Here is a 12908-nt window from a genome sequence, read left to right on the forward strand (position 1 = left end):
GGAGTCAGAAACGAGGCTAACACCATTGTAAGGTCGCTTTGGCGGCACTGAAGGTCCTCCTGATGACTGGGGGATTTGACGTGGTTCTTATCAAGGAACCGTGGGTGTGTGGAGGAATGGTACGTGGACTACGAAATCCGTGATTTAAATTACTCAAGGGTACGGGGAATGGGAGACACAGAGCCTGTATTCTTGCAAAGGGTATTCTAAATGTTTTTCTTCTTCCGTCGCTAAGCACTGAAGATTAAGTAGTAGCCAGCCTTGAGATAAACAAGTCTCATTACTGGCTGGCTTCCTATACATGGCACACGATTCGGAGATGCGGCCTTCAAACCTTAAGTCGCTGGTTTGAAGCTGCTTCTGTAGGTAAGAAAAGACTCATTGTAGGAAGTGATGCTGATGCACATAACCAGATATGGGGAAGTTCGGATGTCATAGAAACGGGTGAGCTGCTTATTGAATTTATTATAAGTTGCAATCTTGTGATTTGTAATTAAGGGAATAAACCGACCTTTATTACCAGGAACAGGCAAGAGGTACTAGATATTAACTTTGAATTGGAAGATATAAGAGGAAGAATATACGACTGAGATGTGTTGGATGACCACAGCTTCTCTGATCATCGTTATATTAGTTTGAGCCTTGGAGAAAATACTGAAGTAGTGGTCCCTCGGCTATATAGAAGAAAGACGAATTGGGATAAATTTCGGCTCAAATTCTTCACGTCTATCCCTTCTAGACTAGAAAAGGAAGTGGAAACTACGGAGGATATAGACATAATGGCCAAGCGGATCACAAAGGCCCTAAATAACTCGCTTGTGTCAGCATGTCCTAGTGTCAAGCCAAAGGGCAAACTGCGACTTCCATGGTGGACCCCAGAACTAGTTGGTCTAAGGAAGGAAATTCTTCAACAGAGCAAAGACCACAAGAGCACCACACGATTGGAACATCTATATGGCAGAGCTAAGAAAATATAAGGGCGAGCTTAGAAAGGCTCAGAACAAATCCTGGGTAGAATTTTGCAGTTCCATGGAGGATACATCTGCGGCCTCTAGGCAAAGGAAGATTCCGTCCTCGAGACCTATTACGGTGGGGTATATCCAGAAGTCAGAGAATGTATGGACAATGTCTAGTGAGGAAACACTGGAACTACTCGTTGATACATATTTCCAGGGAAATTCTCCAACGGACAACGTGGCGCCAGAAGAGGTTGTCACTGATATGCATTCGTCGGAGGCCATTAGGGAAATTGTGTCTGAGCTGAGAATCCTTTGGGCGATAAGAAGATTCGACTCCTTTAAGTCGCCAGGCCCTGATGGTCTATCACCGGTTGAATTACAAGCTGTATCTGATAGACTGATTCCCTGGCTTAGGGAGATATAGTCTCCTTGTATCAGAATGTCATATATATCTGTGGGATGGAGGGACACGAAGGTCATTTTCGTTCCGAAAGCAGGAAAACCCTACCATACGAAGGCGAAAGACTTTCGTCCTATAAGTCTGTCATCCCTTATGCTGAAGACTCTTGAGGGGTTGATAGAAACATATCTTAGAGCAAAGATCCTTGGAGATCGCCTGTCGCATCAGCAGGCATATTGTAAAGGCGAATCCACTGAAATGGCACTTCAAGACCTAGTCGGCTACTTAGAAGGTTCTCTCGCTGTCAAGGAATATCCCAAGGTAGCATTTCTTGATTTTGAAGGTGCTTTCTATAATGTCAAACCGACGTCAACCATGAAGATGTTGGAGTTTCTAGGCATCAACTCTAAACTGAGCAAGTTTATTAATAACTTTTTTACTAAAAGATGCATTACGGCAGGCTTGGGATCTGTGAATCTAAAAAGATGGGTCAGCAGAGGAACGCCTCAAGGAGGTGTACTGTCTCCTCTACATTGGAATATATCCATTAACAAGTGGTCGCGTATGCTGATGTCGTGGCAATTGCGGTTAGGGGAAAGTTTCCCAGCACTCTAAGAGATATACTTCAGGAAGCTCTACGTGCAACAGCAAAGTGGGCTACCGAAAGTGGTCTGGGTATAAATCCGTGCAAGACAGAAGTAGTTCTTTTCAGCAGGAGATACATGTTGCCTACAGTGAAACCTGACTCCTTGGGTGGAGAGAATGTTTCATTTACAGAAAGCGCAAATTACCTGGGTGTTGGGAAGGGAAACTGAACTTAAAATTCAAAATTTTTGAAAGGGCAAGGAAGGCAACTCGTGCCCTATACAGTTGCAAAAGACAAAAGTTGGGGATTTAGACCGCATGCCATGCATTGGGTATATACTGCAGTTGTCAGACCTATTGTGCTACATGGTGTTGTGGTCTAGTAGACGGCGCTTCAATACTTAAGCGGATCATAGACTTCTATACGGATGGTTCCAAACTAAGCGACCAGATGGACTTTGGAGTGTTCTCTAAAGATCTAGAACTGGTCATATCGAAGAGGTTACCTGAACACTGCAGTGTGTATCAAGCGGAGATCCTTGCAATTAAGGAAGTGGTGGAATGGCTAAGATATAATGTCATTGCGACGATTGGCATAAATATCTTCTCAGACAGCCAGGCAGCCATTAAATCCCTGGATAACGTTTTTCTGAACACAAAAACCACCCTCGACTGTCGCAGATCTCTCAACGAAATGGCTGAAGAGTTCAAAATTCACCAGTTCTGGGTGCCCGGCCACATAGATATCCCAGGGAATTGTAAATCGGATGAGCTTGCGAGACTAGGAACTACCTTACCCATTCCAGTGAAAGTGGAATCTGTGGGTATGCCTCTAGCGACATGTAAGATAAGTTTTCAGGATCAGGCCCGAAGGACAACGAATAATAGATGGTTATAAATAGGGGGATGTGAGCATTCCAAAACTATGTGGCCTCATCTAGGCTTGAAGAGGTCTACTGCTTTGCCGACATTGGCTAGAACAGATGTCTCAATCATTGTGTCCGTCATGACAGGTCAGTGTCTAATCGGAAAATAGGCTGACAGACTGAAGGTTGCCAGCAACCACTTTTACAAAAGCTGTAGGGACATCGAGGAAGAAGAGACAATAGAACACCTTCTGTGAGTGTGTCCCGCACTAGCAGTTAGAAGGAGTTCCACTAGAGGTTCTCATTTCTTTGAGAACCTCTCTGATTTAGCGGATGTGAACATTCCCAAGTTGTTGGGCTTTTTATAGCGATCTGGATGATTCAACGGTAGGAACTATAAGGCATCTTCCTTCTTCTGTTCCTGTGGTATCACAATGGACGAAAACGACTAAGTGAGTCTGATGGCAGACTGCCATCTAAACCAAACCTAACCTTATTAGAGGCAAATAATTAATGAATAAATTGAAAAGAATTTGTCCTAAGTGACTGCCCTGAGGAAACCATATTTCACAAAAATTGGTTTGAATGGCGCGCCCAGATAAATAGGATTTAACCCAATTTATCAAGATGGGTGAGAACCCAATCTTGCCTAGTTTAAATAAAAGTAGATCGTGATTGACTTCATCGAAAGCTTTGCTAAAGTTGATATATATAGCATCATTCTGCTTCCCATGCATGAAACCATAATTAACAAAAGTTACAATTTCAAAGATACTGGTAACAGTCGATCGGGCTTTACGAAAATCATGCTGCGCATCCGAGTAATTTGAAAGAACCTGGTAGGATATAGTATCAGTCAACATTTTTTCAAGAAGCACTCACCTATGCAATAAACCTATAATTAGAAACGTCGAATCTATTTCCTGATTTAAACAAGGGAATAATGTAGGATTGCTTCCACAGTACAGGAACTAGGCCTAAACTTAGGAATCTATTGAAAATTTCAGTTAGTGGGAATTTAAGAAAATCTGCTCTAAATTTAAGTATGTTCGCAGGAACACCATCAGGACGAGGTATAAAGCAACACTTTAAAGTTTCTAAATATATAGCAATCAGTCAGGATTTTATTTTGGAGGGGGAAAGGCCATTCGCCATTTTTTCAAAATCGAAAATTGCCAAAATGCTTTAGATTGTGGCCGCTATTGGGAACAGGAACTGACCCATCGGCGGTAACATTTGGTCATAAAGTCAGAGCTGAATTTAGTATTATAGTAAAAGTTTCGGCGAATCAGCTTCAGCATTGTGATGACATTTTTCATTTGCTCTTAAACTAGTCTTATGATTTCAACAGATTATTGTTTGTGTCGGTCTAATGGTTATAAATTACCTCTATTTCCATATAATTTTACGCAAACAAACTAAAAACATTGAGCAACTAAAATTGTTAAATACTTCAAAAAATTAATGTTGACCAATTTTTACGAAGAACCATCTACGTTCTGCTTAAATTATCCATCTGCAATTATTGTCGTATATCCTTATAATTTTCATCATGTCTTTATAAGTCTTAACTTTACTTACTTACTTACTTACTTTAATTGGCTATGACAGAATATTTGTTCCACTAGCCGAACGTAGAATAGCGTTCCAAGCGTCTCGACCTTCTGCGCTCATCCTAAAATTTCTGACACCAAGTTTCGAGGTGTCTCCCACAACTTGAACTTTCCATCGGGCTTTTGGTCTTCCCGGTTTGCATGTACTATCATGTTTACCTTCAAAAGACTTCTTTGCTGGAGCTTCTTCATCCATTCTGACAACTTGACCTAGCCAACGCAGCCGTTGTATTTTGATGCGTGTAACTATGCTATCGTCGTCATACAGCTCATACAGCTCGTGGTTCATACGTCGCCTATATTCTCCGTTAACGCAAACTGGTTCATATATTTTACGAAGAATCTTTCTCTCAAATACTCCAAGCACTGCCTCATCTGCTTTCACAAACACCCATGCTTCAGAACCATATAACAGCTCGGGTAGTATCAGTGTCTTATATAGTGTAATCTTCGTTTCTAAACTGCTAACTTGGTCCAAAGTAGTATCTATTTGCCAGTATTATTCTTCGCTTAATCTCAAAGCTGGTGCCATTCGTTGCCGAGGTAGATAAAGTTACTGACTGTCTCAAAGTTGTGGTTCCCAACATTCTCCATTTTCTTCATCTGCTCGGTTGTGCAAGGCTTTTTAGGAGTTGAAACCTCCATTTCGTCTTATCTCCATTTAGTGCCAGACCTATTTTCTCTCTTTCGTTTCTTTCAAAGGCAGCAGTTACTTCTTCCGGTGACCGACCTATGATATCGATGTCATAGGTATAGGCGAGTGTGCCATATCTATTCACATCTGCATCTGGTATAATCTTCACCAGCACGATATTAAATAGATTACACGATAGCTGTTTCCTTGTCTGAAACATCGTTTGGTATTAAATGATTCGAAGAGATTCTTTCCAATTCTTACTGAGGAACGCGTATCAGCAAGTATCATCCTGTAGAGTCTTATTTATTTTGCAGGGATGTCAAACTCAGATATGGCTTTAAATACCTTTGAACGTAAAGGAGTATCGAAGGCGGCTTTGTAGTCAACAAAAAGATGGTAGGTGTTGATTTGTCCTTCTCAGGTCTTTTCCAGGATTTGGCGCAGTGTGAATACTGGTCTAGGGTGGATTTACCAGGTCTAAAGCCGCATTGAGAGGGCCCAATTATCTCACTGACTTTAGGTTTCAATCTTTCACACAGTACGCTCGAGAGCATCTTGTATGCGATGGGCAGGAGACTTATTCCTCTTTCGTTGGCACATTCCGTCTTGTCTCATTTCTTGTGTACGGGTTATAGTATGCTGAGGTTCCAATCATTGTGTATGCGTTCTTCTTGCCAGATTGCGCAGATAAGCTGATGCATACGCCTTATCAGCGTGTCGCCTCGGGTCTTAAATAGTTCAGCGGGTTACCCGTCGGCTCCTGCTGCCTTGTTGTTCTTTAGTCGGGTCACTGCTACTTGGACCTCATTCTGACTAGGAGGTAAATATTCTATACCATCATCAGGGATTGGTTCTGCGGTATCCTCTTCGCCGCCAATGTCGGACACTAGCAGTTGGGTAAAATGTTTTTTTCATATCCTCAGCATGTTATCTGTGTCAGTTACCAGATTTCCTTCTTTGTTTCTGCAGGAGGATGTGCCTGCACCAAAGCCATCGGTTTGATGTTTAATTTTTTGGTAGAATTTCCGGACTTCATTCTGACTCCTGTACATCTCAATTCGCTCACACTCACGGCTTTCCATTTCCTTTTTCTTTCTGCGGAATAGACGTTTCTCCTCTCTCCTTGTCTCCCGATACCTCTCCTTCATCTGGCGCGTTGCTACTGATTGCAGGGTTGCTCTTTATGCCGCATTCTTGGCTTCAGTAGCATCTCGACACTCTTGGTCGTACCATGGGTTTCTTGGAGGAGACTTCCGGTAACCAAGTACTGATTTCGCGGCATTTTCCATGGAGTGGGCAATAGTTTGCCACTGCGCCATTATATCATCGGAACAAGGAGTGCTTTCATCAAGCAGTTGGGTCAGTCGAGTGGAGTATGTCGCTGCCATTTGTTGTGTTTGCAGCTTTTCAATGTCCAGCTTCCGTGCAGTGTCAGATCGTACTTTCCTCGCCATGTTCAAACGGGTGCGAACCTTTGCTGCAACAAGGTAATGATCCGAATCTATATTCACCCCACGGATCGATCTTACATATAACACGCTGGATGAATCCCTTCCATCTATCACAACGTGATCAATTTGGTTTCTCGTGTTTTGATCGGGTGACAGCCATGTGGCTTTGTGAATATTTTTATGTTGAAATCTGGTGCTACTAGCTACCATGTTGTTTGCCGCGGCGAAACCTATCAGCCTCAACCCATTACTGCACGTTATCTCGTGGAGGCTAAACTTTCCGGCTGTTGGACCAAAAATGTCTTGCTTCCCTATATTCGCATTAAAATCTCCCAGAACGATTTTATTATCATGGGCGGGGCAGCGGTTATATTCTCTCTCTAGGCGCTCGTAGAAAATATCCTTGGTCTGCTCGTCTTTGTCTTCAGTCGGGGCATGGGCGCAAATAAGGCTAATGTTGAAGAATTTGGCTTTTATGCGGGTTGTAGCTAAACTCTCATCAACCGGAGTAAAGCTGAAGACAAGGTGTTTTAGTCTCCGACTAACCACAAATCCACAGCCAAATTCATGCCTCGTGTTATGGCACCTATAGTATAGTTCGTCACCGTTTGGTGTTGTAGTGACGCCATTCCCAGTCCATCGCACTTCCTGTAAGGCGGTAATATCTGCCTTGAACTTCTCTAATACATCCGCCAGCGCGTATACTGCACCTTCTTTATGAAGAGTGCGGACATTCCAAGTGCAGATTCGTAAATCATGGTCCTTTTTTCGTTTGCGTGGATCGTTAACGTTGGGAGGGTCCGTTTTTACTATTCCTTTGTTTGTCATAGTTCTCCGGGGCGGGATACTGGCCCAGCGTCCCAACCGCATGGGTTTTGTGGGATGGCACATGTATCCCTCGTTGTGGCGAGCCGCTTGCCCCGAGATCCGACGCTCGCCCCCAGCCGCCTCTAACCTGGAAACAAACGCTGATTTTGGCCATTGGTTATTTGAGGGCGCTAATAACTCGCCTTGTCATCTCGAGTATCATTGGCACTCAGTATTTAATTAAGAGCCAGTGCCACCTGACTCCTCACTGAGACTCTCCTCTCGAATCGAAAATCGAAAATTATAATTCTTAAAGTTTTCCTAATTTATTGGAGCTAAAACAAAATGAGGTGGTAGAAATAAAATCAGAGAGACCAAGAGATTTATACGTTAATGCAGTTATAAACTTTTTGCTTTCTTTACCCACTAATTGATGTCACATGAGCTAGCGGCAAACGTAAGTGTAATATAAAACTTGCTCTCATAGAAAAAAGTCTGCTGAATAATATTTTTTAACACTTTTCCTCACTTAAGGTGAGTATTGAGTTCGTGTTTCATTGTGAAAATTAATATTTTTACGATTACTTTTAATAGACAATAGATTTTGAAGCAACATGACTTTCTGATTTCATTCATTAGGGCATTCCCATTATTTATGATAAAACTTCAATAAAATTGTTACGTTATCAGAGATATTTTTTGATTTTTCAAAAAAGTAATTTTGAAAAACATGAGTATTTCACTGCGAAACACGAACATAAAAAATGTTTTACCAAAAAAATGCCATGGACTTTTTATAACTTTTCGTTTGAAACAATCACAAAAATTTAATCTTTTGAAAATATTACATCGCGATTCCGTCTTTAAAAAAATTGCATTAATTCATTAACGACAAAAATACCCACAAATAGAGCTGCCTTTGAAAATTTTAGCTCGAGTTAGGAAAGAGGTATCGGAATTATATTTGGATTGGCGTAAAGTGGACGACTGAAATCAGTTAAAACAAATTCTCCCGTCTTGTTTTGGGGGAAAATTGGTATGTCGAAAGTCGGCAATTTTTTATGCCCCAAAACTCAAACGAAAAAATTTTTCAAAATTCTTGGGAATTAGATTTCAAAATCATAAATCTCGCTTTCTTCGCTAAATAGCCATAAACTATTAAGAAAATTATGTTTTTTGTTGTAGGGGCTTAGGAAATAAAAAGTTTTTTTTTTAATTTTTAAGTTCAAAATATTAAAAAATTGCTACGCCAATATGCAAATGCAAATTTGCCCATGAACATTCCATTAAGAAACGGGGGAAAACATCTCACATATCAATGAGTGCAGTCCGATTCAAATTTTAAGCTCAATGAAAAGGGACCTATTTTTTATAGCCGAGTCCGAACAGCGCGCCGTAGCGCGACACCTCTTTTGAGAAGAAGTTTTTACATGACATAGTACCTCACAAACGTCGCGAGCATTAGGTGGGGATAACCTACGTCAGTACAAAATTCTCAATATAAATTCTCCAAATTATGAATATATAAAATTCCATCAAAATCGGTCAACGGAATCGAGGGTCGGTCGTAATGACTTAAAAATTTGATTTAAAAAATATTTATTGAAATTTGTCTATAGAACAGATAAGCATAATAAAAAGACTTTAAAACTGTTTATTCACAATGTAGTGTCGCAAAATTCAAAATTTTATTGAAATTTTGACTTTAAAAATAATCTCTCCTTATAAACAATTTATTAAAATTTAGTCTTTAAAAAAAATTATTGCAATATATCTTATAAAAGTTTAGCCTTTAGAAAAAAAATGTAAAGAAATTTAAAATATAATTTCGAGGGAGGTCCTGCCCGTGCCGAAGTTTTTCATTAGAGAATTTTAGGCTGAAATATTCGCTTTAGAAAAATGTTATTAAAGTTTAAGGAGCAAAATTTCATTAAAATTTTTTTCCTTAAGTAAAAATAAAAACAAGTAAAAGCGTGTAACAGTTCGGCCGGGCCGAATCTTATATACCCTCCACCATGGATCGCATTTGTCGAGTTCCTTTCCCGGTTTCTCTTTTTAGACAGACAAAGGATAAAAGAAAATAATTGATATGCTATTGGAGCTATATCAAGTTATGGACCGATTCAGATCATAATTGAAATGAGTGTAGGCGACCCTAGTAGAAGTCATTGTGTAAAATTTCAGCCAATTCGAATAAGAATTGCGCCCTTTAGGGGATCAAGAGTAAATAGGGAGATCGGTTTATAGGGGAGCTGTATCAAGCTATAGACTGATTTAGATCATATTTGACACGTATGTTGGAGGTCATGGGAGGAGTCAAGACCCCAGATCGGTTTTTATGACAGCTAAATAAGGTTATGGACCGATTTCAACCATACTCAACACAGTTGTTGGAAATCATAACAGAACACCTCATGCAAAATTTCAGCAAAACTCTAGTGGCTCAAAAAATCAAGATCCAAGATCGGTTTATATGGCAGCTATATCGAAACATGGACTGATAGGTCCAGCCAATTCGAATAAGAATTGGGCCCTTTAGGGGCTCAAGAGTAAAATATGGAGATCGGTTTATAGGGGAGCTGAATCAAGCTTTAGACTGATTCAGATCATATATGACACGAATGTTGGAGGTCATGGGAGGAGTCAAGACCCCAAATCGGTTTTTATGACAGTTATATCAGGTTATGGCTCGATTTCAACCATACTCAGCACAGTTGTTGCAAATCATAACAGAACACCTCATGCAGAATTTCAGCCAAACCGGGTGAAAATTGTGCCCTCTAGTGGCTCAAGAAATCAAGATCCAAGATCGGTTTATATGGCAGCTATACCGAAACATGGACCGATATGGTCCATTTCCAATCCCTACCGACCTATACTAATAAAATGTATGTACGTGCTTTCGACAGACAGACCGAGAGATATGGCTAGATCGACATAAAATGACATGTCATAAAATTTCGTATACTTTATGGGGTCTTAGACGAATATATCGAGGAGTCACAAACAGAAGGACGATATTAGTATACCTCCAATCCTATGGTGGAAGGTATAACAAGTGAGGCATACTTATCAAAGAGGATTGGGAAATTTCAAATGGATATCCAGAGTCCCAAGAGGGACAGAAATTGCCGCATATCCAAAGTAATTTTAAGGGAGAGCTATTGTAACAACACTTACAGGCATCCAACCGATATTTACTTATAGCTAACAAAAACAACAATATTTCACCAACAGTTATCGTAAAAGGTTTTTTTTCCATTTAAATCAAATCACTTTAATATTATATCAACCCAACATTAATATTGAACATTTTCACTTCCACTATACGCACTTTATGAACAATTTGCATATTTGCCCATGAACATTCCATATTTGCACATGAACAATCAGCAGGGGATAACCTTCGCTGAATAATTTGTTTGATGTTCTCGCCAGGATTCTAACCCATGTGATCAGCGTCATAGGCGGACACGCTAACCTCTGTGCTACAGTTACCTCCATCACATTTCTATATTTATTTTATATTCTTTCAATCCTCAACAAATTTGCCATAAGTGCTTTGTTTTTGCACATTTTTCCAACTGATCTTATCCATTTCCATTTCAATTATAATCCATTTCAATTATAACTTGTCATACATTTAAGAAAACGAATTGAAAAACATAAACAGAAAAATTTCGCATGCGATAAGCGCTTTGTAATATTATTTTGCATACAAATTGTCAAAATGTACATTCTGCCTACTTCAAGTTAGGTTAGGTTGAAAAGAGGGTGCGGATATTAATCCGCCCCATGCCACCCAAGCCAGTATTCGGCTTGTTGTGCGCTGTAAATACTATAAAGTAACAATGAAAAAAAGAAAATCTAAGTTAGATATTCCATGCTGCTTACAAAATTGTTTTCCGTAGCACGCCCCTAAGTTGGTCCATGACTGGTATTGTGTCCCCACCTAAGTATCAAAGCCGGGAAATAACAAAGGAAATGCTAATAGCCTCGTCTTCTCACGATCCGGATCTCCCCATAGGATTTTCGTCGTCCTACCGGCCGTTTCGTTGTTCGTCCGTCGACCACGCCCTTAACTCAGACTTGGTCGACCCGCAAGTCTCCGGGCGAACCAATTTTATTGATGGCAGTCCTCTGGCCTACACTGCCAAATCGTTTGCTCTTTCATTCCCCCTTAGACCGCTGTGATCCGACCCAATTGATGCGGATTATGCCATTCTCAGAGAAAGCGTTAATCTCCGTTTTACACTCCAAGACTGTTAGTGAGCGTAGGTGGTCGGTAAGTCGGTTTTTTAGGTTTTCGAACTTGTTTCGACATCATATCATTGTTTTGGATTAGTTGTTGTTGCTATAGCGACTATAGAAATTTTGAAAAAAAATCTAAATATGATACAAAAGATTTTATTTTAAATCTATTTATAATCAGCGCTCTGCCTTCCGGAACAGTTTAACCACGTAAAGATACTCGTAAATGCCGCCACTAATAAGTGAGAATAGCAGTTAAAAATGTTTTTGAAGTTATCGCCAAGATTGGAACTCGGACGTTTTTTGTTATAGGAGCACGTTCTAACCTACGTACCAGTGTTGCCATATACATAAATTAAGAAAAGTTGAAATCAATTGTACTATTACCTAAATGTTTTTCAATTCTGTCAAGAACTAGATTTTTTACAAGAATTACTTTCATTTAGGCCCCATATTGTACCCAGTTGTCTATATGTCGGTTTGTAGGGTTTTAGGTTGGGGCGGTTCCCCTAGGTACTTGACTCAAAATTTGAATATCTGATATCCTTTCTGGGTTACTATCAATATACAATCAAAAATTCAAATGGATCGGATCACCCATAGTTATAGTTATGGTATTAAAAAAAAAAAACAACAGCACATCACAGTTTATATTAGTGTAAAGGGAATAAAATGTCTTCTAATAATTTTTGTTAAAATTGGGCGGATCTGGGTTGATAAATTTTAAGGGCCGATGTTGATTGTAAATAACTTTAGCGCGTTGCTCGATTGAGTTTCTTTCCATGGCTCAAATAGAGTTAGTCTGAAAATGAGAAGTATCAGAGGAAGTGCAGAAAAAACGACGCTTACGTGGGGTTCGCAATTAAAATATAACCACCATTTATATCAAATTGTTGAAAGAATCAACCAGATTTTAGTTCATTTGTTTAAAACGCTTAAATAATGAACTGAGTAAACTCAACGGAGCGCCAAATCATGTAAAATTTTACTATGATTAAGTAACTCTTAATTCATTTATGGGTCACTCCTTTTTTAAGTGCATATTAAAAATAACTTACCTCTTACTAATAATTCTTCAAACGTTCCAACAACTACACCTTTCCGTACATTCCGCCAACTATCCCAAATTTTGAGAGGTCTCTTGCCTCGAGACTCCTAGAAAGAAATACAATGTATAGTTGAATAAATACTGAACTTATAAATACAATATAAATTATTAAGTTTTATAAAACCAAATTTACAAAAGAATCACGTAAAAAGACGTTCATTTGACCGGACCAGCTTTTGTATATACCCACCACTATGTAGGAGAGAGTTGGGCTGTATCAAAAAAGATGAC

The 12908-nt window shown here is 39.7% G+C and overlaps 1 protein-coding gene across 3 annotated transcripts in view; it reads right to left on the reverse strand.

Moving 5' to 3' along the window:
• LOC106090840 (uncharacterized) overlaps positions 1–12908 on the reverse strand; it is a 177292-nt gene that overhangs the window by 65692 nt on the left and 98692 nt on the right. For all 3 annotated transcript variants that reach the window (XM_059369541.1, XM_059369540.1, XM_059369539.1), the window contains one exon: positions 12628–12724. In XM_059369541.1, coding sequence (XP_059225524.1) covers positions 12628–12724 — 97 coding nt within the window. The remainder of the gene's footprint in view (positions 1–12627; positions 12725–12908) is intronic.

Source organism: Stomoxys calcitrans, chromosome 5, assembly GCF_963082655.1.
Source record: "Stomoxys calcitrans chromosome 5, idStoCalc2.1, whole genome shotgun sequence".
In the NCBI taxonomy this organism is placed as follows: Eukaryota; Metazoa; Arthropoda; class Insecta; order Diptera; family Muscidae; genus Stomoxys; species Stomoxys calcitrans.